The sequence below is a fragment of the Mya arenaria genome, chromosome 10, assembly GCF_026914265.1.
Source record: "Mya arenaria isolate MELC-2E11 chromosome 10, ASM2691426v1".
NCBI classification, from domain to species: domain Eukaryota; kingdom Metazoa; phylum Mollusca; class Bivalvia; order Myida; family Myidae; genus Mya; species Mya arenaria.
This window is the reverse complement of record NC_069131.1, coordinates 65,317,187-65,339,566: the sequence shown is the minus strand read 5'-3', so window position 1 is coordinate 65,339,566 and position 22,380 is coordinate 65,317,187. Positions and strand designations below refer to the sequence as shown.

At 36.4% G+C, this 22,380-nt stretch overlaps 2 protein-coding genes and 1 non-coding gene across 3 annotated transcripts in view; 1 reads left to right on the top strand and 2 right to left on the bottom strand.

The window, feature by feature from the left end:
* LOC128204926 (neo-calmodulin-like) overlaps window positions 1-8,727 on the top strand; it is a 363,327-nt gene extending 354,600 nt beyond the window's left edge. The window contains exons 6-10 of the mRNA XM_052906327.1: window positions 6,244-6,273; window positions 6,773-6,856; window positions 7,275-7,352; window positions 8,287-8,405; window positions 8,713-8,727. Coding sequence (XP_052762287.1) covers window positions 6,244-6,273; window positions 6,773-6,856; window positions 7,275-7,352; window positions 8,287-8,405; window positions 8,713-8,727 — 326 coding nt within the window. The remainder of the gene's footprint in view (window positions 1-6,243; window positions 6,274-6,772; window positions 6,857-7,274; window positions 7,353-8,286; window positions 8,406-8,712) is intronic.
* Trnav-aac (transfer RNA valine (anticodon AAC)) lies at window positions 759-831 on the bottom strand. Its single transcript has one exon. It is a non-coding gene; the product is annotated as a tRNA-Val (tRNA).
* Window positions 8,728-9,723: 996 nt separating the features above from the next.
* LOC128206516 (uncharacterized sodium-dependent transporter YhdH-like) lies at window positions 9,724-17,163 on the bottom strand. The gene is made up of 12 exons (XM_052909051.1): window positions 16,886-17,163; window positions 16,002-16,182; window positions 15,037-15,220; window positions 14,082-14,196; window positions 13,514-13,715; window positions 13,055-13,217; window positions 12,491-12,625; window positions 11,873-12,012; window positions 11,570-11,661; window positions 11,285-11,436; window positions 10,447-10,576; window positions 9,724-9,938 (listed from the first exon to the last, which is right to left on the bottom strand). The coding sequence occupies exons 1-12, from the start codon at window positions 16,937-16,939 to the stop codon at window positions 9,732-9,734; spliced, it is 1,755 nt and encodes a 584-aa protein (XP_052765011.1). The 5' UTR covers window positions 16,940-17,163; the 3' UTR covers window positions 9,724-9,731.
* Window positions 17,164-22,380: the final 5,217 nt, after the last annotated feature.

Sequence of the window (22,380 nt, the reverse complement as noted above, 5' to 3'; positions counted from 1 at the left end):
TAAAATTCCATCTTTCAAATATATTTTGTCAAGTTATCAAGTGATTTAACAAGTGAATATCGTCAAATACTTTTAAAGCGATACTGTTTCATATCATTTGACTGGAAATATCAAATTGAACATTGTTCTGCGTTCACTAAGTGGTTGAAATATTGCGGACAGGAAATTATTATAAATACTTCAAATACTTCAATTTCAACCTTTTGTTCGATTTCCTTAAATACTAGAGTCGTTGTAAAGGATAGTCTGAAGTGTGTTTTCGGTAGCCAATTGTTTAATAAACTAGAAAACGAAAAATACAAATGAAATCATAGCAATGGCCAGCGTCCGCTTTCATCTTATTGAAAACCCCATACAAATCACCCCGGAAATAGTATCATCATTTATAAATATATTTTTTAAAATTATAAATATATATTTTTTAAATAGTGAGGATAACCTTGATTTTTTTTTATTTATGATGTCCTACAAAATGATAATTCCACTTAATAAGGAAGTGCTTAAAGGGTATTGTGCTAAATTGTTAACTTAAAGTACTGAAAACGAATGTTATTTCTGTCAGAGTATAATAACTTAACCTTTGTTATCTTTCCAATTATCCTTTAAAATGTTAGAAAACATCACCAAAATACACATTCCAGATTTTTTTTTAATATAATTACAATGCATAGGCAAAATGACCGTTTAACATTAAATAAATCAAAATATTTGGTTCTAACATGCAATATTGTAATTAAAATAAAAAATAAAATATCGCCTGATTCCGCTGGGGATTGAACCCAGGACCTTCCGCGTGTTAAGCGGATGTGATAACCACTACACCACGGAATCAGTTGTAAATCGGGCAGTAAATATTATATAAATAGTCGGAATGACATCAGCACGCACCTGCTCATTGCGCGGTTAACATATACTAGTTTAAATTAACAATGTAGCTCTGACGCAGTTGCCTCCCTTATAATTTTCAAATTATTTAAAAAAATACTTGTGTGGCCAATTTTACCAACTTATTACGTTCAATTTACACGCGATAATGAATAAAAACATGGTTATACCATTTCACGTCATTGGCTTCTTTCAATCTTTCCAGGTTTTGAATTTGAGTTGTGTCTGATTTCAAAGAACAGGCTGAACATGCTGGATCTACTTGATGTACATTTTAGTTAATAATTATCTTCATTTTTTGGTACTTCTTTTTGATTTGGTCACTTCACGAAAACATTGTAAAAACGTTCAACAACTTTTTTTATAAGAAACGTTACGTTTTTGTTTTTTTGAAATTCGTATACACAATTTCCTTCAATGTGATATATGAAACGCCTTTTATCGTTTAGTGACAACATTTAAAACGACAAAGCACATTTTTTCATAATCTCTTTTGTTATTTTTGCGTTACTGTAAACTAAAGCACTGAATTTCTGTAGAAGCTGTGTTGTGTTTTAAATGAAACAAGTTGATGCTCTATTTTGATAAAGCTGTTTTGATTTTACAGATTCTGGTTTTGATTTTCGTCGTTGAGAATAAGGGTGTTTGTGATTGCTGTGGTTGCAAACACAATGTGATTTGGATAAGCACGTGTCCCGTCCGTTAATTATAATACAGTCGAACCCCGATGGCTCAAACTCGCTTGGCTCGAATTCCCCGTTGGCTCGAACTAGATGTAAGAGACCGAAGGGAAGCATTCCTAATTTCTATGTCTATGATGTACGTTCCTCTTCAGGTTAATAATAAACAAATATGTGGATTTGGAAACCGGTGACCCCATATTATTGTGTATTCGCCTTGGTCACGATATAATGACAAAAAGTGTTTCACAAAGGGTAAAAAATCAAAGTATTCAAATAGCCATATTACATATGTTCCATAACAGTAGGGTCATGGTGTTATAATAATTCGAATAAAATCATTAGGTTCGAGCTCCAGTTTTTTTTTCAGGGAGGTTTATGTATCAAGGAATACTGAAAAAAAAATAATTTTGTGATGTATATTTAAATGCTTTTGATAATGTGACAGAACTCTTTTATAATGCTTTTTTTAGCCAGACTTGTTGCATAGGTGCCAAATAAACAGTTATGGGCAAAATAATTGACTTTATTCCTTCTTAGTAGAAATAAATGAGATTTAACCATAAATGTCATGATATTATTTTGAATTTGACTGCTTGTAAATGATCTACCATTTTTAGAAGCCCAAGGAAGCAAATAAAAGTGATTTTTTCTAACACCAGAATCAAAAACAAACAAGGCCATACCAATTTTTCAGCATTATCTTGATGCATATTTTTTTTAGATCACTTTCTGTATCCGGTCCGAAGTGTCTACGGATGGGACAAAAGGCACACTATATATTTACATATGAACTTTAAGTTCAGTTACAAACCTAGTATAAACATCTCTAGTTGCAAAAATGCTAACAGAACACAAAAATGAAGTACAAGATATTTAATATTTCTAAATTTCAGTAAGACAACCTTTTACAATGTAATTGTAATTTGATAATCGGACCTTTTAAATTCAGTTTTAAGTTGCAACTTTCAAAGGTGAAAATTCATTGAATTATAATGGTGTCAATCAGTATATGTTTTAAATTCCTCATTGAACACCAAATGTAAGATTTTTCACTAGTTCAGTTGTTAGAAATAGACACGATGTAAATGTACCATGTGTTGTAAGTGTCTACGGATGGGACATAAAACTATTTAATGTAATACCAAGCTGCAGGCATAAGATATTCCCTGATGGTATCCACAATACTTATACTGTATCCAGTTACTAACTACTTCAATGTTTCAAGGAAATTTTAACTTAGAAACATATTTAATTAACAATAACCAGGGCATTTTATATAGTACCCACAGGTCCGACTATCAGACCCATTCCTAAAGCAAAATATATGATATATTTTTCCAATCTTCAGAAAAAAATCCCAATCAAAAGTAAAACAGTGTTTTTACCTGTACCGGTTCATTCAACATCCTAAAATTAGGTGATGTAAAGTTTTGGGGATAACTGAATTCAGAAATCATTGATTTGCATCACATTCAGAGATCATTTGAAATGAAAAATTAGTATCTGTCATGATTCATTGCAATAAATATTTACACCCAAGCAATAAGTTTTCAGCTGGTTTAGGGCTTTTGAAAGGGAACATAAACTTATATTTAATAATTTCCTCATTTGCAGGAGACTGAAAAGCTTGTTATTTTAACTGTAAATTCTCCCAATTTAGGCATAATTGTGACGCAAATTTTCCCAAAATGTCTAGGATCCTTTTTCCAAAAATGGGCAGAAAAAGCCCTGATGACTGATATATATACTCTAAACTGAGAAACTGTTCTGAATCATATGTAAAAATGACATTTTGTCAATGACCTTTTCTTAACTACTTAAGAACTCCAGAAAATAAATAATTCATATGCCTCGGCCAAGGTCATTGTCATTACTTGAGATTGGATGTTCTCTCCATCGAGTAACTTTACATCTTTTTTATTCGGTACTTTTCCGGACACATCTACTGACAAATAACAGTTCCTGCAGTCAGCCTATCTTTCCTTGTCTTTCTTGGTTTTAGTTTCCACTTCTTTTCATTGGTGTTGTCTATTTTCCCTGTTGGTCGCCTAACTTGTAGGAAGGAAGCAATCCCACTACCAAAGCTAGTATGGTATTTGGTTATATTCCTATCAAGCACACATTGCAACACATTGTTATATTCTGTCTTCTTTTTTTGTGAAGTCCCTCCATGACTCAATTTCACATCCTGTATTCTTCTTTAATGTTGTTCATATTGACTGTTTCGCTCAGCTTTAAATTTCTTCTAGCACTCTTTGGTAAAATAACACCCTTTTCTTCCAAATTTCTTCTTATCGTTGGTGACATACTCTATCAGTTTTTCTTACACTCTTGTTTTACGCTTTGGTGTTGTAGGCATACTTTCTTTTACTTTTGATATTGCTCTATATTTTTTACTTCTTGCTTCTTGAATTAAATGGAGGCTTACACATCTCATTACTTATATTTCAGCTGAATTTGTGGCTGTTCTGGATCTGTTAATATCATCGTTGTCTATTGTACCATCTGTTTTTGTTTGATCAATGTTTGTAGTATCTTGGTCTGTTGAAAGACTATTTTCACTGTATTTTTTTAAGTTTTATCCCCATCGTCCAATTCTGTACTTTAAGCATCTTTAAGCACATTCTTCTTCTTTTTCAGGCTTTCATTTTCTTTCATTTCTCTATTCTTATTGTTACACGGTGTCTAGGAGTCCGGTTTTCTCCATTAGTTTTGTTTGTGATATTGTCTGCACCTTCTTTCTTTTTGGCAAGCTTAATTTCATTTTCTTTTCTCTCCATATTTATTATTGTTTTTTGGTTTCTCTTGGATCACTTTCTTTTTCTCCCTTTGTCAATTTGCCTATCATGTGTTTTTCCTTTCAGCATCTTTCCTCTTCATTTCATCATATTTTTCATTTCTTTCATTTTTCAGTTTTCCCCTGTATCTTTTCATTCTAAAAGCTTTTGCACTTACATTAATGTCAATTTCAGGTATATTTGAATGGTTTTTATTTCTCTGCTTGTCCATTTTTGTATTAATGTTAATTCTAGTCACACCTGAATTTATAAATGGACATTTCGTACATAGCGTGATTTAAATGTCCCATCCGTAGACATTTACCAGCTTTACTGTACTTCATTTTCTTAACCATAAATAAATTTCTAATAGGCCTCTTTATGTCTGGCTAAAACAACATAATCCATCCTGTAATTTCGCTACTTATTTTAATTCCCAAACATACACACTATAGAAAAAAATAAGTTAAGGCATGAATTTCAATGTTTTTAGCAACGTATAGAAGTGGAAAAATGAAAATACAAAGGTAATGAGTTGTTTTTGGTAATCCATTGCCTAGGTTTGAATATGTGCTACATTTCTGTCAAAGGAAAGTGGTTCTTTTCACTTAATATATGCAAATTTTGAGCATTTTATGTGTGTCTACGGATGGGACATGATGTCTACGGATGGGACATTGACATGTTGAGCTTCATATTTACAAAGTACAATCAGATATTGATGCAACAAATAATATATTTGGTCACTGAATGGAAATGCAAAATCTGCCTGGTTGGTTATATGCTAAGCATATTCCTTGCTGGGAAAAACATGCGTCTATCGATGGGACAAAATTTTCTGTATTTTTGGGTGCATACTCAGGCGTATAATAAATTTGGTAATGTAGGTATTATGTATAAATTTCTTATTGCTATTGATAAATGAGTTGTAGTTCTTCCAATTGAGGGTCATATTTTCACAAAATACCATATTGCTAAGAAATTTTGGCCATTTTGTATCCCTGAATTGAAAAAGCCAGATTTTGGTAACGAAATGGTGGGTTCAGTTATTTTAGTAGTACTCCGTCAGTTTTTATGCAATTTAAATGAAATAACCAGCTACAGAAAGAAGACTAAATTGCTTACTCAATGCTCAAGATATCTGATACAATTATTTTCCAGTATTTTTTGTTTTTAACATTAAAAAATGGGTAATTTTGAAATGAAACGTTGTAACGACAGTTTTTAGCCACATTTGGGCTATTTGGAGGTTGAAATTAGAAAACGCGTCAAATCAAGCGATGGAAGTCTGTATAAGTTGAGTCGACAGATATATTCTGCATATCATGAGACATAAAAAAGACAATTTTAACATAACATGTTAAGAAAATTACAACGTAACAACAGCAAAAAGGAAATTGTCATTATATCGTGACCAAGGCGATTATTTAAAATCGGTTTGTGTGCAGAAAAAGGAAAAGAAAGATAAAAGCAATAATGAAGATGATAAAATAAACAAAAATTGCATTATAAGTCATATTACGATTTCAGTTGAAATAAAAAGCAAATAAAGAAACTGAATTAATGAATGAATCATTACTGTATTTTTTTTTCATCTTTTATTTTACTTATAAGTAATCAGCCATCAAATACCTTTCAAATGTTGCTAATATTTTATGATTTCACCAGGCGTCAAAACTAAATATCGAGGTTAATGAGATTACAGATGAAAATGATCTTAGTAAATATAAAGATAGCTGAGATTTCCACTGAGACCAGTACATACAAATGGCGGTTCATTTCAGAGTTCAAGGAGGCGTTCAGCCTGTTTGACAAGGACGGCGATGGAACCATTACCACCAAGGAGCTGGGAACGGTCATGAGGTCCCTGGGACAAAACCCGACTGAGGCCGAGTTACAGGACATGATCAACGAAGTTGACGCTGACGGTGAGTCACGTGGAAGTTGTCGTGTGATGTTATATTAGTCACTTGGTGTTAAATAAATCATAGTGTGTTACGTCGTTACTGGACAGATCCCGAATAAGGACGGGCCGCAGGCATGAACGACGAGGTGGTCACGTCATATGTGTAGTAAGCACGTGTATTCTAGTTTGGCACGTGATGTTAGTCAAGTGGTTCGGATGTCAGAACCCGTATGCCCGGCTGAAGGACGAGAAGTCACGATGTGGTTTAGTGTCTCACGTGGACAACAGGGGCGGATCTAGGACCAGGCATAACAGGGTGGAGTATACGTTTGACTTGAGTGAAGACCCCCCCCCAGAAATGGATGCGCCCCTCCTCTCTTGGAACAACCGCTTGTGAACAAATTAGGTTTATTTTAAGGACTTTTTTGACATTGCAAAATTAACATACATGTACTAAGAAATAGCAAAGATCCTCGATGTGTTTCGACTCATGCACAACGGGACAACATTGCTTGTTTCAGGAAACGGTACCATAGATTTTCCAGAGTTCCTGACAATGATGGCCAAGAAAATGAAGGACACTGACAGTGAAGAAGAAATCAGGGGTACGTTTACATTAGCTTAAAAAAAGTGACAACATCAGAAAAAGTCCATATGTAATCGTACCATGACTGATTTATATTCTAGATATAATATACTGTTTTATACATGTTACATCTTCTTCTCAGCAACTGCATGATTTAATCATAACATTTTGGAACCTGTTACGTTCAATTCAACGACGGACCTATAAAGTGGTTTATAGGTCCATGGTTCAACCAATTATATAATTATTATAAGAAACGTAACCTTTTTTTCGACCTTAATATTAATAACACAAGTGGAACTTCGTGCCCATATATTGTGTTAGGGATGAAAAAATCTAGGAAACAGTGTTACTTCGTTTGCAAATTAGCCAATTCACTATAGAATGTATACCAAACTTATTTGGAGTGTAACCTATATTTACCTCGATGATTTCAGAAGCGTTCCGCGTGTTTGACAAAGACGGAAACGGGCTTATCAGCGCCTCGGAACTGCGTCACGTGATGACCAATTTAGGTAAACTGGACTCGTGACATACATGTACTTTAATCAGCATGCATCGATAGTAATGCTGAATAACACGTAATTATTTTCGGTAAAAATTGCCAACGATAATTATTAGATTTTCGTTATTTTAAAACGTCATTGCGCAACGCGCAACACTGATTAGCAATTGTTCCTAGGAACGACCTATGATTTTCAGGAAAGTTTTTTCCCTGGGAGGATGATTGTATTAGTTCAACGTTTATACAACGAGTGTTTTATGCAAAATAGAGATCAATCAAAATTAATTTAGACCGCGTCTTTCATACTCAGTCATCCTAAAATACTTGATGTGTTAAACGAACCCACCCGCAAACTTTCTGTTGCCAATTATATTTGAAGACTTTGCTGACATTGAGTCAGTTTACTTACTTTTGTGAAAGAACACCAAACAACAACTGGCAGATAGTAATTGGTGCAAAGTTTTGTAATATGAACTTTCCGTCAACTTGTTTTATTATGCACCAGTCAATTGACTTTCGGTCCAGCCAACCCCGGGTAATATCCCCGCACTGCGGGGACGAACAGATGGTGAAATCCCCACCAAATGCCCCCGCACCCCAGAGACCTTAGGTAAGGCCCATCCTCCGCTATATTCTGCGCGAAGACAAAACCACCGCATTCACCCGGCACTGCGGCGCCACATGAAAGGTAAAAACACGGCCCATTTTCCTCGGCTATCCCCGGTATACCCCCGGACCTGGGGGGGGGGGGGGGGGCGTGGTTACAATTGACTGGTGCATTAGTTATTCATAAGAGCGCATTACTTTGAACCTTCGGTGATGTTTTATCATTGTAACCCGCATTTTTTTCACATTGAGGCAGTTGTCTTTTTCGATGTCTGAATAAAGACAACGCCTCTTCCGAGGTTATGATAAGCCACTTGAAAACCATTACCTTTTTTTAGGCGAGAAGTTGACGGATGACGAGGTAGATGAAATGATTCAGGAAGCGGATGTGGATGGAGACGGCCAGGTCAACTATGAAGGTTGGTTTGTTGTTATTAATGATGATGCTGGTGGCGTGGTAAGTGTTGATGGACGAATAGGTAGATAAAATGATACGGGAGGCAACTTCAGGCCGACATATAAGTAGTAAGTGTTGTGGTTTTGTTGATGGTGGTGGTGTAGTTTCGGTAAGTAAGGGGGACCCGATGATACCACATTATGATGATGATGATGATGATGATGATGATGATGATGGTGGTGATGATGATGATGGTGGTGGTGGTGGTGGTGGTGGTGGTGGTGGTGGTGGTGGTGATGATGATGATGATGATGCAAATCAAATCAGTTGAAAAGAGTTCTGATGACATTTTCTACATTTTTTTCAGAATTCGTGCGCATGATGACGGGCGGGAAATTCAAATAAGAATACCGCACAAAGGAGTGAACAGTTTATATACAAAGTCCAGCTTTAGTTGAAAAACTTAATGAATTGTGCCTCTGACCAGTCTGCAAATAGTGTTGACAAGCACAACTTGACTTAAATATATATGAAGACGAATACTGCCAAGATACAAGATTTATTTTTATATAGTTTATGTAATAATAGAAATACATATAAACAAATAAAGAACTTCGTAATGTAAGAGCATTGCTTCTAACTTGAACGTTTTAAGATATCCTATGCGGAGTGATGTGATGTTTGGATGCCAGATGACCCCATATTACTTCGGTCAGATTTAAAGGGGTGTTTTGAGTAGATAAATAATATGTAAAGATCACTAACGGGTCCAGAGGGCCCGCCCGCGTACTTCTTGAGGAGTACCAAACGTAAATGGGGTCATGTTTTAACATTGTTATCAATAGCTTGTTAAAATTTCATGCTTATTGGTACCACATGTACATTGCATCTAAACGCATCACACGACCCCAAAATACATGTTTAGCATAAAATTGAAACGAAACGACAAGATAACGAAATGAATCGCCACACGATTTAAAAAAATAGCTATGAATTGAATTAGGTGAATGAATTGTACTCACATGAAAGTGAGAATGTTTGTATGTGTTAAGATCAAAATGACCGATGAATTTTTTTTTCAAGAGATGAGGCCCAAGTTTCACGAAAGTTCTTACTCGACTGTGTTATTTAAAAAGAAACTATATACATGTACATTGTAGTTCTGTCATATTTTGAAATAATTTGATCAAATCGTGTGTGTTAAATCCCTTTATAAGGTTTGAGTGTTCAACAATATAATCTAAGAGAAAATATGATACTTACAGTAAAACTTATTAATTTGAACTGTTCAAATATGGTAAATTGAGTCGAGTTCGTGTTCTAGTATGGTAAATAATCGAGAAAGTGGGGCCTGTTCAAATCAAGCAAGTGATAACACTAAACGTCTCATAGTTTTAATTCTTTCAATGACCCAGTCAAATCACGTGATACAGTCAACGAATGGTCCAGATCACGTGACGAGGCATTTCCGCTCGATGGTAGGATCAATGGGTCGGTTTCTTTTCCGTAATAACTCACTTTTTCCTGTTTTCGATCCCGTATTATGATGTAGATAACGTTGACAAGAATGACTAGTAGCAACAGTCCGAACCACTGAAATGAAAATATGAAGGCATGTTGTCGATTGCAATTAATTCACAATTTCTTAACAACATGACATTTGGGATGGTTGCTCCAATCCTTTAATCCAAATTAATAGGATTATAAGTATCTTCCATGGCCGAGAGTGTAAGATAGGTTCATTCCGACCCGAGCGTATGGTATTTTGCGGAAACGAGGTTTACCGAGTTTCCGCAAAACACCCTGCGCGAAGGGATGCCCAAAACGAATAAAAAACAAAAAAATGATTTGAGAACAGAGAAAACTTGTAACTGAATTAGCGATTGTTGGCACTTTTTTAAGTGGGGAATTGTGGCCTATTAGCTAAAAAACAATTAATTTTACATGTACACAAATCATATGTTTTACAATTTTTACCATCAAGTCAATTGAGGTAAAAATAAGAAAGAATTGAAATTAATACTTTCTAGTGTGCATCTATCAAGTGTCCCTTTAAAACCCTTTAAATACTTCGTCTAACCCCGATAATCGAGTGACCTACCTGTGTCAACGTCATGACGAGTGTTTCTCGACCAAACGCGTACCAATTTTCTCCGTCCCCTGAGTCATTTGTTATAAGGTCGATCGCCCACCAAGCAACAATTGCAATGGCTTCTATTGGCACAATAACTCTGCAATGTTCAATCGAGTGGTGTAACTAAAATCACGATGAAAGTTCAAAGCAATATAGTCACACGCTAGGTCATTCGGAACACCATTTTCCATCGAAAACAACCTCGGATGTATGCCGGTAAATCAGAAGAAGCAGTTCCTAAACAACAGTATTAAACTATTAATTAATAATAGTGTTTATTCGCAAATTTTGTATTACGAAGTTTAAATTGATTGCCAGTGAAGTGTATAATTGCATAAATTATCAAGATTCCCAAGAGTAAAGTCATACAGTTTAACTGTTGAATTGAAATTACTACGCGATCTACTTGCAGCGTAGTTTAACTGTAACGATTTCTGACATTGTAAACCGTCTATATGCATCCAAAGTTGTTTTCGATGGGAAACGGCCAAGGAGTTCCGAATGACGCTAAGTAAGTGTCATGTAATTATTCAGGTACTCTATTGATTCTATCAAAGACACAGACGTATAGGAAAATATAGGGGGGGGGGGTGTACAACAATTTTACGACGTCACTGGACTATCCATGGACGTCGACGCCTATGAGAGTATCAGTCTTTGTTATGTAGTGTGGCATAGTTCCTGGTTAGAGCTACTCTGGTCCTTTCACGAGTAATAGTATACAGCGTCGCCATACCGGTACCCCGTTTAAAGTTTATAATATTTATGGAAACTGAACACAAGACTGACCAGCGTCGCTACTTACAGTAAAGTTATTTGCCAAAGTATGGTCAAATTCCAATCGTTGTCGCTGTACTCGTTCACAACTTTTTGTCTGAATTTCCGCACCCCAAATCTCAGCACCATGTACCAAAGCATACCGCCGTTGATCACAAGCGCAAAGCCCCAGACAAAATCCTGAAACCAACAATTGGAGTTTTAATTAAAAGTTTAAATCAAGCAAACCACTAGCCTTTTTCATTTAACAACACAAATAATAAAGCGCATATACATGTATATAAACTGGGTTGTAATAAATAAGACCTCCTACCTGATTGGTTAGAATATCGATGTCGAGAGCGGAAGGTAAACCCACGAGAAAAGTTATGAGGATTGTCAAGGGCATTCCAAAACGTCTCGGAACTGAAATCACATCAGAATCAACAGATGTGACGAGTTGGACCAATATTAACAAACATGCAGATATGCTTTATATTATGCTCAAACAAAACAAAATCTCTATCAAAGCATGATAAAATTTATGTGTTGATCTGCAATTAACATTTCCAAGAACTTGTGGTACAAGTTACGTAGCCGGAAAAGAAGACTTGCAAACATGAAAAAAACATCTTACGTCCAAAATCCTCCAGCGTTTTTGTTGCGAGTTCAAAATTAGACATAAGGGAGGTAACTCCGGCGAATGAAAGTGAGAGGAAAAACATGATGGCTAAAACCCGACCGAAATCCCCAACAGTTTCGAACAAAACCGGCATCCTATAAAATAAACACAAGAATGATAGAAACCAAAAACATATTGGCTTAAACCTTCGAAACAAATGAACTACGTGAATAATGGTAAATACAATGTTCAACATTGCTCATCTTCAACTTCTATAATAACCTTTATAAGGACACTTATATTATAAACCATAAGTGATGACATGTTTGATCCCTTTTACAATATCAAGGTATTGTGATACAATGAAATTAATTAAAAATGTTTTTAAACCGCCCAGGCTTTCGATTATAAAAAATCAATCCAAACGGAATATTGACTTGTAATCAACGAAATTGGCATATTAGATAATTTGAAAAAAACAGTTTGAAGATATCTCTTTCATAAGTTCGGTGTCAATTTTAATTCAGTTGTGTTGTCATATTATACCGATGCGATAATGTTGTTTATTGAACCATTATAGTAAAGCCCATTCGCTGTAATGAATTAATATTGAGCAGCATTGCTTTGACTAACCATATGAAAGTAAGACCCGTGCTGGCCGGGCCACTGTCCTTCATGATGTTGACAATGTCCGCCTGGGTGTACGTCGGTCTGCTCAACATCAGGGTGGAAAACACTGTGCTAAATATTGTTATCCCGCACAGCAAACTGTAACAAGAAGAATATTCCTCAATTTGTCACCGTTTGGAAAATGCGTTGCAGAGCAAATAGTAAAATGGTGTTACCTACACAACTAGTGCATATATAGTTGTTGCTATTTAAGTGACACAGCCATATGGTACAAAACAATAAAATATAAATGACGTTTAAAATATCAACGTTAGTTTACCATAGCATATTGATATTAATCAACCGCCAAATTTGAACTATCTCAAGTGATGGTTTATTGTAACCGAAAGTGGATGTCTAGATAATGGTCAACATGGTGTTTTTGGTATTAAATATTGGCTTATTTAGCCATTTATCAAAAATGTGCTCTTTTTTGGTTTGGGACTGTAATTTATTTTACGGTGGCAGATTTTCATATTAAACATGTTGAGGCTGTGGTCTGCTGCCTACTTTGCATTGCCGTTTTACCTGACCAAATTGTTCACAGCGGGAACTAGGTGACCGTATTTCACGATGCCATTTTTGCGAGTCATATACGCAGAGTAGGGTATCATGATGCCCATGCCGGCCCCCGTGTCAAAAGCATTCTGACTGATGGCGTCCACCCAAACACGTGGCTCAAGGAATGACTCTAAATTGAAAAAAATATCATTGAGGATATAAAATTTAACACGAAAATATAAAATATGAAACTGGAAGATTAAAGCACATGGCTATTATATTCTATAAGCCACGCAAACTCCTCCTTATTTTGATAAATTGTGTTTTATCGTTGACATCCCCTACATGCCTGGAAGTTAAACATTCACTACTGTGCGCGTGATGTAAATATTGTATAGTGAAGGTTATGAACAATTTACAAAACAAATGGTAGTATCATTAAAATTTATTCTAACTGGATTAAAGATATTCCCGTATTGTACCTACTCCAGTGTGGTGTAAAAAGGAACTCTATTCCTTTGTCGCCAAACTCTCTGGTCAGCGACCAGACAAAGTTAAACATGACCACAAGCAGAAGCACGGGCACGAGAACTAGGCTGACTTTCTCGATAGTTTTAACTCCCTTGGTCACACATAGACCGGCAAGCAGGACGGCTATTGCGTGGGTCAGCACTGGCCAGCGACTGTCCTGAAATGGAAGACTTGCTTAAGAGTCCCAGTTACAGTTCTTATAATCTTTCAATGATAATGATATTGCTGCTGCTGCTGCTGCTGTTGTTGTTGTTGTTGCGTCTGCTCATGCTGCTGCTGCTGCATATGGTGGTGGTGGTGATGGTAGTGGTGGTGGTGATGATGATGATGCAGATGATGATGATGATGATGATGATGATGATGATGATGATGTTGATGCTGATGACGACAACGACAATAACAACGATGACGACGACGACTACGATGATGATGATGATGATGATGATGATGATGATGATGATGATGATGATGATGATGATGATGATGATGATGATGGTGGTGGTGATGATGATGATCTAAGTACCTCGGCATAATCCTGAAAGGTCCGTCTCGCTTGCTCCTCGGTAGTAGGCAGAGAGTGGCCAATGTAGTAGATGAAATAGTAGAAACACCAGCCCAGCACCACCGAGTAGAAACAACTGGAAAATGTGATGTCACAGTTTCACTATGGTACGAGGTGGTAGTATGAATAAATATGTTAAAAGAATAGGAGGGCGTTTTAGTAAAGATCTTAGTCGATTTTAGTCGTAAATTGAAATTATCTTAGTGTCAATGTTTCGTTATTTTGTAACATATTTGAGAGATTTGAATTTGATCCAGTATTTAGATTTAACACAAGTTTGAGGTAATCAAAGATATAATTGTGTCGCTATTTGTGACGTTTATAACTTTATACAGATTTAAGATTATCGAAGGGGCCGTATCCAGAAAGCAATATGGAGTTAAAATTTGACATAATTTTTTTTAAATATCTTCCACTTTTCATCAAATGTATGAATTCACGATTTTGATCATTTTATTGCATGTATTCAATTACGTTTATCAACACGAACACAGTTTATGTATGTTGAAGTGTAAAACTCAAGTTACTGGTTATGAATACGACCCAAGTAGTGGCTATTAGCTAGTACTTTACCACCACCAACGGCACTATCAAAGCTGCCACACCGACCGACTATTAACTACTTTTACTATAACTGCCTTACTTTTCACACGTGGTATCTACAACAACAGCAACTACTTTATTATTTTACATCGACTTCAACAAGAGCTACAATGACGAACTATTCCTACTTAATGATTCTGAGGTTGTTAAAGTATTCATGGTTACTACTATTTTTGATGCTGCTGCTGCTTCCGCTACGACGATAACATCGTACGTAGTATCATTGTTGGTGCTGTTTCAACTACAAATACTACTACGACGACTATAATATCTTACGTAGTATTATTGTTGCTATGTCTTTCGAAGAATTTACCTGATACAGAATGTAACCATGGTGATCCACGCGCCACACCACATATGGTTATCTCCGAGAAACTTCCGGAAACTGCCGAGCACGGCTTTCTTCGAGTATCGGCCGGTTCCGTACTCGATAATCAAAAGTGGACTCGACCAGAGAAAGAGGAACAGCATCCACGTGATCAGGAAGACGAGTCCACCTATGAAAGTTATATACATGTCTATTGATTTAATTGCTTTGTCGCCATTGCTATTTTAAACAGATGTGCCAATCCTTGAAATCGTTGGGGTAGTGCTTTCTGGTGGTTTAAAGAGATATATTTATTCGATAGTTTTCACTGTTTTGAAATTTAAGCCCTTTCCCATTTCCAAACCAAACGTCAGTTCGCACAGGGCTTGAGACTGCGAAGGACTGTACGTTCGCATACAATTTGGCGCGCTTTTCGGGACCCCTTGCAATAGTTGTCAGTTTAAATCCTTTTCAGGAATATAATATTATTAAAAGAAAGAAAATGTTTGACTCAGTATAAGATCGCAAAATATTTCACCACGTGAACACCAAACGTAAATTATTCAAATATAGCCTTTAGTGTAAGCTAAGTGAAAAATATTGCGATCTTTCACTGAAACGAGCGGATTTTTCTATATATCCTTCTCGGAAAAGGGCATTACGCGACATCTTTTTTTTCATTCATTTTTCACATAGATATATATATCAGTACAGTTTTAAATTCACAACATATACAACATATCTATGTATTTTGATAGGATATACATATATTCAGAAACGATAATGCTCCCTCACACACACAAATGCACATACACTCGCTCCCACACACGCACACACACGCACACATACACATTGCATACACACCCGATCGTATGATGTTTATACGATCGATGTCCCCTGTATTAGCTTATATATTGTATTGATGTTTTCTATTTTTTTATAATGCTGATATTGGACTGAAAATTTCCAACCTTGTTCGTTGCTGTTATTCGCTACGATCCTGGGAAACCGCCAGATGTTGCCCGTGCCCACGACACAGCCCATGCACGAGAGCACGAGCCCAAATGTCGTCTGGAAATGTGCGCCTCCGCCATCTTGGTTTCCATTGCTTCCATCGGCACCATCATATTCTTCGGTAATCTCTAGCTCTTCCTGGTGGTGTATGGTATAAAAAAGATTTCATTCAACTCAGTACTTCCTTAAAGACTGTTGTACAAGACAATAGAGCATCCTTCTCATTCAAAAAATGGAACCGGGTCATGCCCGCCACTGTTGTATGTTGACTATTTCATTCTTTTTTCCAGCACAAATTTATGCTTACGTATGTTTTGACAACTTTTTTTCATTGTTTGTCCTGAATTGAGCCAATTTTTGCGTAAATGTCTGGAAACTTGTGATATCAAGACTGTTGAAGAAGACTAGATCGCAGTTTTTCATATTTATGTTCGAAAACTGATGTTTTATGGCTGTGTTACTATCGCTTTCAGTGAAATGAATTTTTCGGCAGTTTTTCTAACAATTGACATCTTCTTTATTGTCATAATCTTATTAAACTGAATTGAAGATGCCAATATCGGCTTGTTCTGAGTATAAAAAGTAATAAATGTCAAAACTCTCAATTAGTGAGAGTACAACTTTAAGGCTATTTTGTCAAAACATGGATCCCAACAATATGAACTTTCTGTTAAGTTAACTTCATACACATTTGTGGAAAGCAACATATAGTTTAAACAAATTATAAAAAGCAACAACAAAAAACAAGACAATATTTTAAAATATGTTTTCACTTAAAATTATAAAAAAAACAACAGTACAATGTTTAAACAATAAATACATATTATAAAATTACACATACCCTAACTTTGTATCGTTTGGTTGTCATTTTGAAGTGGCCATTATCGTAATCCATCAATTATCTGTTCGTCCGTGTGTACTTATGTCATGTGCTGAATTCATTACCTATTCACATATACTATTGATTAAGAAAGTGTAAGATGAAAACAATACAACTCCAGCTTCCAGTGTATTTCTTTATAGATATAAAACAAACATTTTCAGCCATGCAAGTACAGCATTATTTTCCCTTTCTCACTGCAGTTTTCATTTCATTATTGTTAAAATAGTAATAACAAACTGGGTAAAATGATTTTATATAACACACAATTGTCTATATTTCTAGTATGTTATCAGTAATGTACATTTGTAATGTTATCAAGAGTTGAAATAGTTATATGGTTGGATCACGGGTTGATCACACACATTAATCTCTTTTCAGAACACAACAAAAAATGTAATTTGGTTATAGCAAACTAGTTTTTATTTTCCACGATAAAAAGACAACAACAACAACACGATAATAGAACAAGAACGCGAGACTGGTGATCATTAGTGGATCCAGGGGTGGATGGGGGCGCACCTGAGGTACTCCCAAACCTCCTGCTAACACTTTTTTAAACCAAGGAAATTATAAATTTCTGAGGGAGGTGCGCAAGTCAAAATGTCCCGTCCCTAATTGACGCCCCCTTCTAACGTCGACTCTGGAAACGCCCCTACCCCTCTAACGTCAAATCCTGGAACCGCCCCTACCCCTCTTAAGTCGACTCTTGGAACCGCCCATACCCCTCTAAGGTCGAATCCTGGAACCGCCCCTGCCCCTCTAACGTCGAATCCTGGAACCGCCCCTGCCTTAACGTCGGATCCTGGAACCATCCCTTTCCCTCTAACGTCGAATCGTGGGACCGCCCCATCTCCTCTAACGTCGAATCCTGGAACCGCCCCTGCCGCTTTAACGTCAAATCCTGGGACCGCCCCTGGTGATGGTGTTATGTTGACTTGATCCGGTGGTGCTGTTGACTGAATTTCAATAGTTTTCATTATTTTAGGGTTGGGGAGGTCTATTAATAATTAAATATAGATTGGGGAGATTAATAGTATTCTTCAAAATTAGCTTTACACATTAACCACAGCTGCACATTAGATCTAAGGGAATATCAATTGTACACTAAATCTAAGGGAAATGTGTTGATGTTTTAAAATTAATCCAAAGGGGAAGAACCGCGAACAAGCAACTGTGTGGAAGATCTGTGTAGTAGACTCGAACTAGCACCTGTGAAATATATCAAAGTGGAAAAACTATAAGGTGTATATTTACATGAGATATAAGGGGCAGAACTCGAACTAGCAACTGTTTATTAGATCTAAGGGACAGAACTCGAACTAGCAACTGTTTCGTACATTTAAGGGGCAGAACTCGAACTAGAAACAGTGCAGTAAATCAAAGAGACAGAACTCCTTTTTGCATATGTGTAGTAGATCTATGGAGCAGAACCTGCACTATCTATGCAGTTCATCTAAGGAGCATAAAGAGTTTTAAACTGTGCAGTGGATTTTAGGACCAAATCTCCTAATAGCAATTGAGTACATGTAGTAAGTAAGCAGATCTAAGGGAAATAGCAACTTTGAAGTAGATCTCGGGGAAAAGTCAGCTATGCAGCAGATCTGAGGGTAAAAGCAAATATGAAGTAGATATAATGGAAAAGCAACAGTGCTGTAGATCATAAGGAAATAGAAACAATACACTAGATCTTACGGAAATAAGGGAAATAACAAACGTACAGTAGATCTGAGGGAACTAACAACAGTACAGTAGGTCTGAGGGAAATAACAACAGTACAGTAGATATTACGAAAAAAAGAAAGAGATCTTACGGAAATAAGGGAAGGTCTGAGGGAAATAACAACAGTACAGTAGATCTGGATGGAATAAAAGAAACAGTACAGTAGATCTGAGGGAAATAACAAAAGTACTGTAGATCTGAGGAAAAAAGAAACAGTACAGTATATATGAGGAAAAAAGAAACAGTACAGTAGATCTGAGGGAAATAACAACAGTACAGTAGATCTTAGGGAAATAACAACAGTACAGTAGATCTTAGGAAAATAACAACAGTACAGTAGATCTTAGGAAAATAAAAACAGTACAGGAGATCTTAGGGAAATAACAACAGTACAGTAGAACTGAGGGAAATAACAACAGTACAGTAGAACTTAGGGAAATAACAACAGTACAGTAGAACTGAGGGAAATAACAACAGTACAGTAGATCTGAGGGAAATAACAACAGTACAGTAGATCTGAGGGAAATAACAACAGTACAGTAGATCTGAGGGAAATAACAACAGTACAGTAGATCTGAGGGAAATAACAGCAGTACAGTAGATCTGAGGGAAATAACAACAGTACAGTAAATCTGAGGGAAATAACAACAGTACAGTAGATCTGAGGGAAATAAAAACAGTGCAGTGGATCTGAGGGAAATAACAACAGTACAGTAGTTCTGAGGGGAAAAAAACAACAGTGCAGTAGATCTGAGGGAAATAAAAACAGTACAGTAGATCTGAGGGAAATAAAAACAGTACAGTAAATCTGAGGGAAATAACAACAGTACAGTAGATCTGAGGGAAATAAAAACAGTGCAGTAGATCTGAGGGAAATAAAAACAGTACAGTAGATCTGAGGGAAATAACAACAGTACAGTAGATCTGAGGGAAATAACAACAGTGCAATAGATCTGAGGGAAATAAAAACAGTACAGTAGATCTGAGGGAAATAGCAACAGAACAGTAGACCTGAGGGGAAAAGAAACAGTACAGTAGATCTGAGGGGAAAAGAAACAGTACAGTAGATCTGAGGGGAAAAGAAACAGTACAGTTGATCACAAGGAAAAAGAAACAGTACAATAGCTCTTAGGAAAATAGAATAGAAACAGTACAGTCAATCTAAGGGAAATAGAAACAGTACAGTAGATCATAGGGAAATAGCAAGAATACAGAAGATCTTAGGGAATAGCAACTGTACAGTAGATCTAAGGGAAATAGCAACACTACAGAAGATCTTTGGGACAAAGCAACATTACAGTGGCTCTTAGGGAAATAGCAACAGTACAGTGGCTCTTAGGGAAATAGCAACATTACAGTGGCTCTTAGGGAAATAGCAACATTACAGTGGCTCTTAGATAAATAGCAACAGTACAGTGGCTCTTAGTGAAATAGCAACATTACAGTGGCTCTTAGGGGAATAGCAACATTACAGTGGCTCTTAGGGAAATAGCAACATAACAGTGGCTCTTAGGGAAATAGCAACACTACAGTGGCTCTTAAGGAAATAGCAACATTACAGTGGCTCTTAGGGAAATAGCAACATTACAGTGGCTCTTAGGGAAATAGCAACATTACAATGGCTGTTAGGGAAATAGAAACAGTACAGCAGATCATAGGGAAATAAGAACAGTACAGTAGATCTAAGGGAAATAGCAACAGTACAGTATATGCTATGAAAATAGCAACAGTACATTTGATCCCTCAGCAACAGTACATTAGATCTGAGGGAAATAGCAACATAACAGTAGATCTGAGGGGAAAAGAAACAGTACAGTAGATCTGAGGGGAAAAGAAACAGTACAGTTGATCACATGGAAAAAGAAACAGTACAATAGATCTTAGGAAAACAGAATAGAAACAGTACAGTCAATCTAAGGGAAATAGAAACAGTACAGTAGATCATAGGGAAATAGCAACAGTACAGAAGATCTTAGGAAATAGCAACATTACAGTAGATCTAAGAGAAATAGCAACAGTACAGAAGATCTTAGGGAAATAGCAACATTACAGTGGCTCTTAGGGATTTAGCAACAATACAGTGGCTCTTAGGGAAATAGCCACAGTACAGTGGCTATTAGGGAAATGGCAAAATTACAGTGGCTCTTAGGGAAATAGTGGCTCTTAGGGAAATAGCAACATTACAGTGGCTCTTAGGGAAATAGCAACATTACACTGGCTCTTAGGGAAATAGCAACAATACAGTGGCTCTTAGATAAATAGAAACAGTACAGTAGATCATAGAGAAATAAGAACAGTACAGTAGATCTAAGGGAAATAGCAACAGTACATTTGATCCCTCAGGAACAGTACATTAGATCTGAGGGAAATAGCAACAGAACAGTAGATCTGAGGGGAAAAGAAACAGTACAGTAGATCTAAGGGGAAAAGAAACAGTACAGTTGATCACAGGGAAATAGAAACAGTAAAGTAGATCTTAGGAAAATAGAATAGAAACAGTACATTCAATCTAAGGGAACTAGAAACAGTACAGTAGATCACAGGGAAATAGCAACAGTACAGTAGATTATAAGGAAATAGCAACAGTACAGAAGATCTTAGGGAAATAGCAACAGTACAGAAGATCTAATGGAAATAGCAACAGTACAGTAGATCATAAGGAAATAGCAACAGTACAGAAGATCTTAGAGAAATAGCAACACTACAGAAGATCTTAGGGAAATAGCAACATTACAGTGGCTCTTAGGGAAATAGCAACATTACAGTGGCTCTTAGAGAAATAGCAACAGTACAGTGGCTCTTAGGGAAATAGCAATACTACAGATGATCTTAGTGAAATAGCAACATTACAGTGGCTCTTAGGGAAATAGCAACATTACAGTGGCTCTTAGGGAAACAGCAATAGTACTGTGGCTCTTAGGGAAATAGCAACATTACAGTGGCTTTTAGGGAAATAGCAACATTACAGTGGCTCTTAGGGAAATAACAACATTACAGTGACTCTGAGGGAAATAGCAACATTACAGTAGATCTGGGTGAAATATCAAATGCTCAGTAGATCTAAGGGAAATAACAACCATGCAGTAAACATAAGCGCTTGTTTGTTGTAAACGCAGTTGTTTGGGGAAGAAACTTAAAATTGCATTTATGCAGTACATCAAACGGAAAAAAGCAAATATTTTGAAGACCTAAGGGAAACAGCAACTATGCGCTAAATCTAATGGGTGGTACCCTCATACCAACTAGGCGGTAGATTGAAATAACCAATATGCATAGTATCTATTAAAGTAGCACAAATCGAAAAACTTACTGCGAAGTAGATCTTCGGGCGGATATTTGAAAAAGCAACGGTACACTTAATCAGTTAAAGTGAGCATACTGAGATCTGTACAGCTTATATACGGGCGTAAACCTGTAAGCAAGGCGTGCTGACATACACGTACGACATATACTACAGGGGGAGACACTGCGTTGGCATTAATCCTGTTTTGTGATTCACGGTTACCTCCCATGCCATGGAATAAAAAAGAAACATGAAATCCCATCAACTTTCAACTAGCTTTTTAATATCATGATAATCTATTGTTTTATAATGATTTATTTTTGTGTTCGATTCGACATTGTGGTTCAGTTTTAAGTAAAAAAACAACACTCTTATTCTATTGTGAAACTGTTACTTCTATAGCATTTAAATACGGTAAAATTTACTGCGAGCGTGGTAAATAGCATGTTTT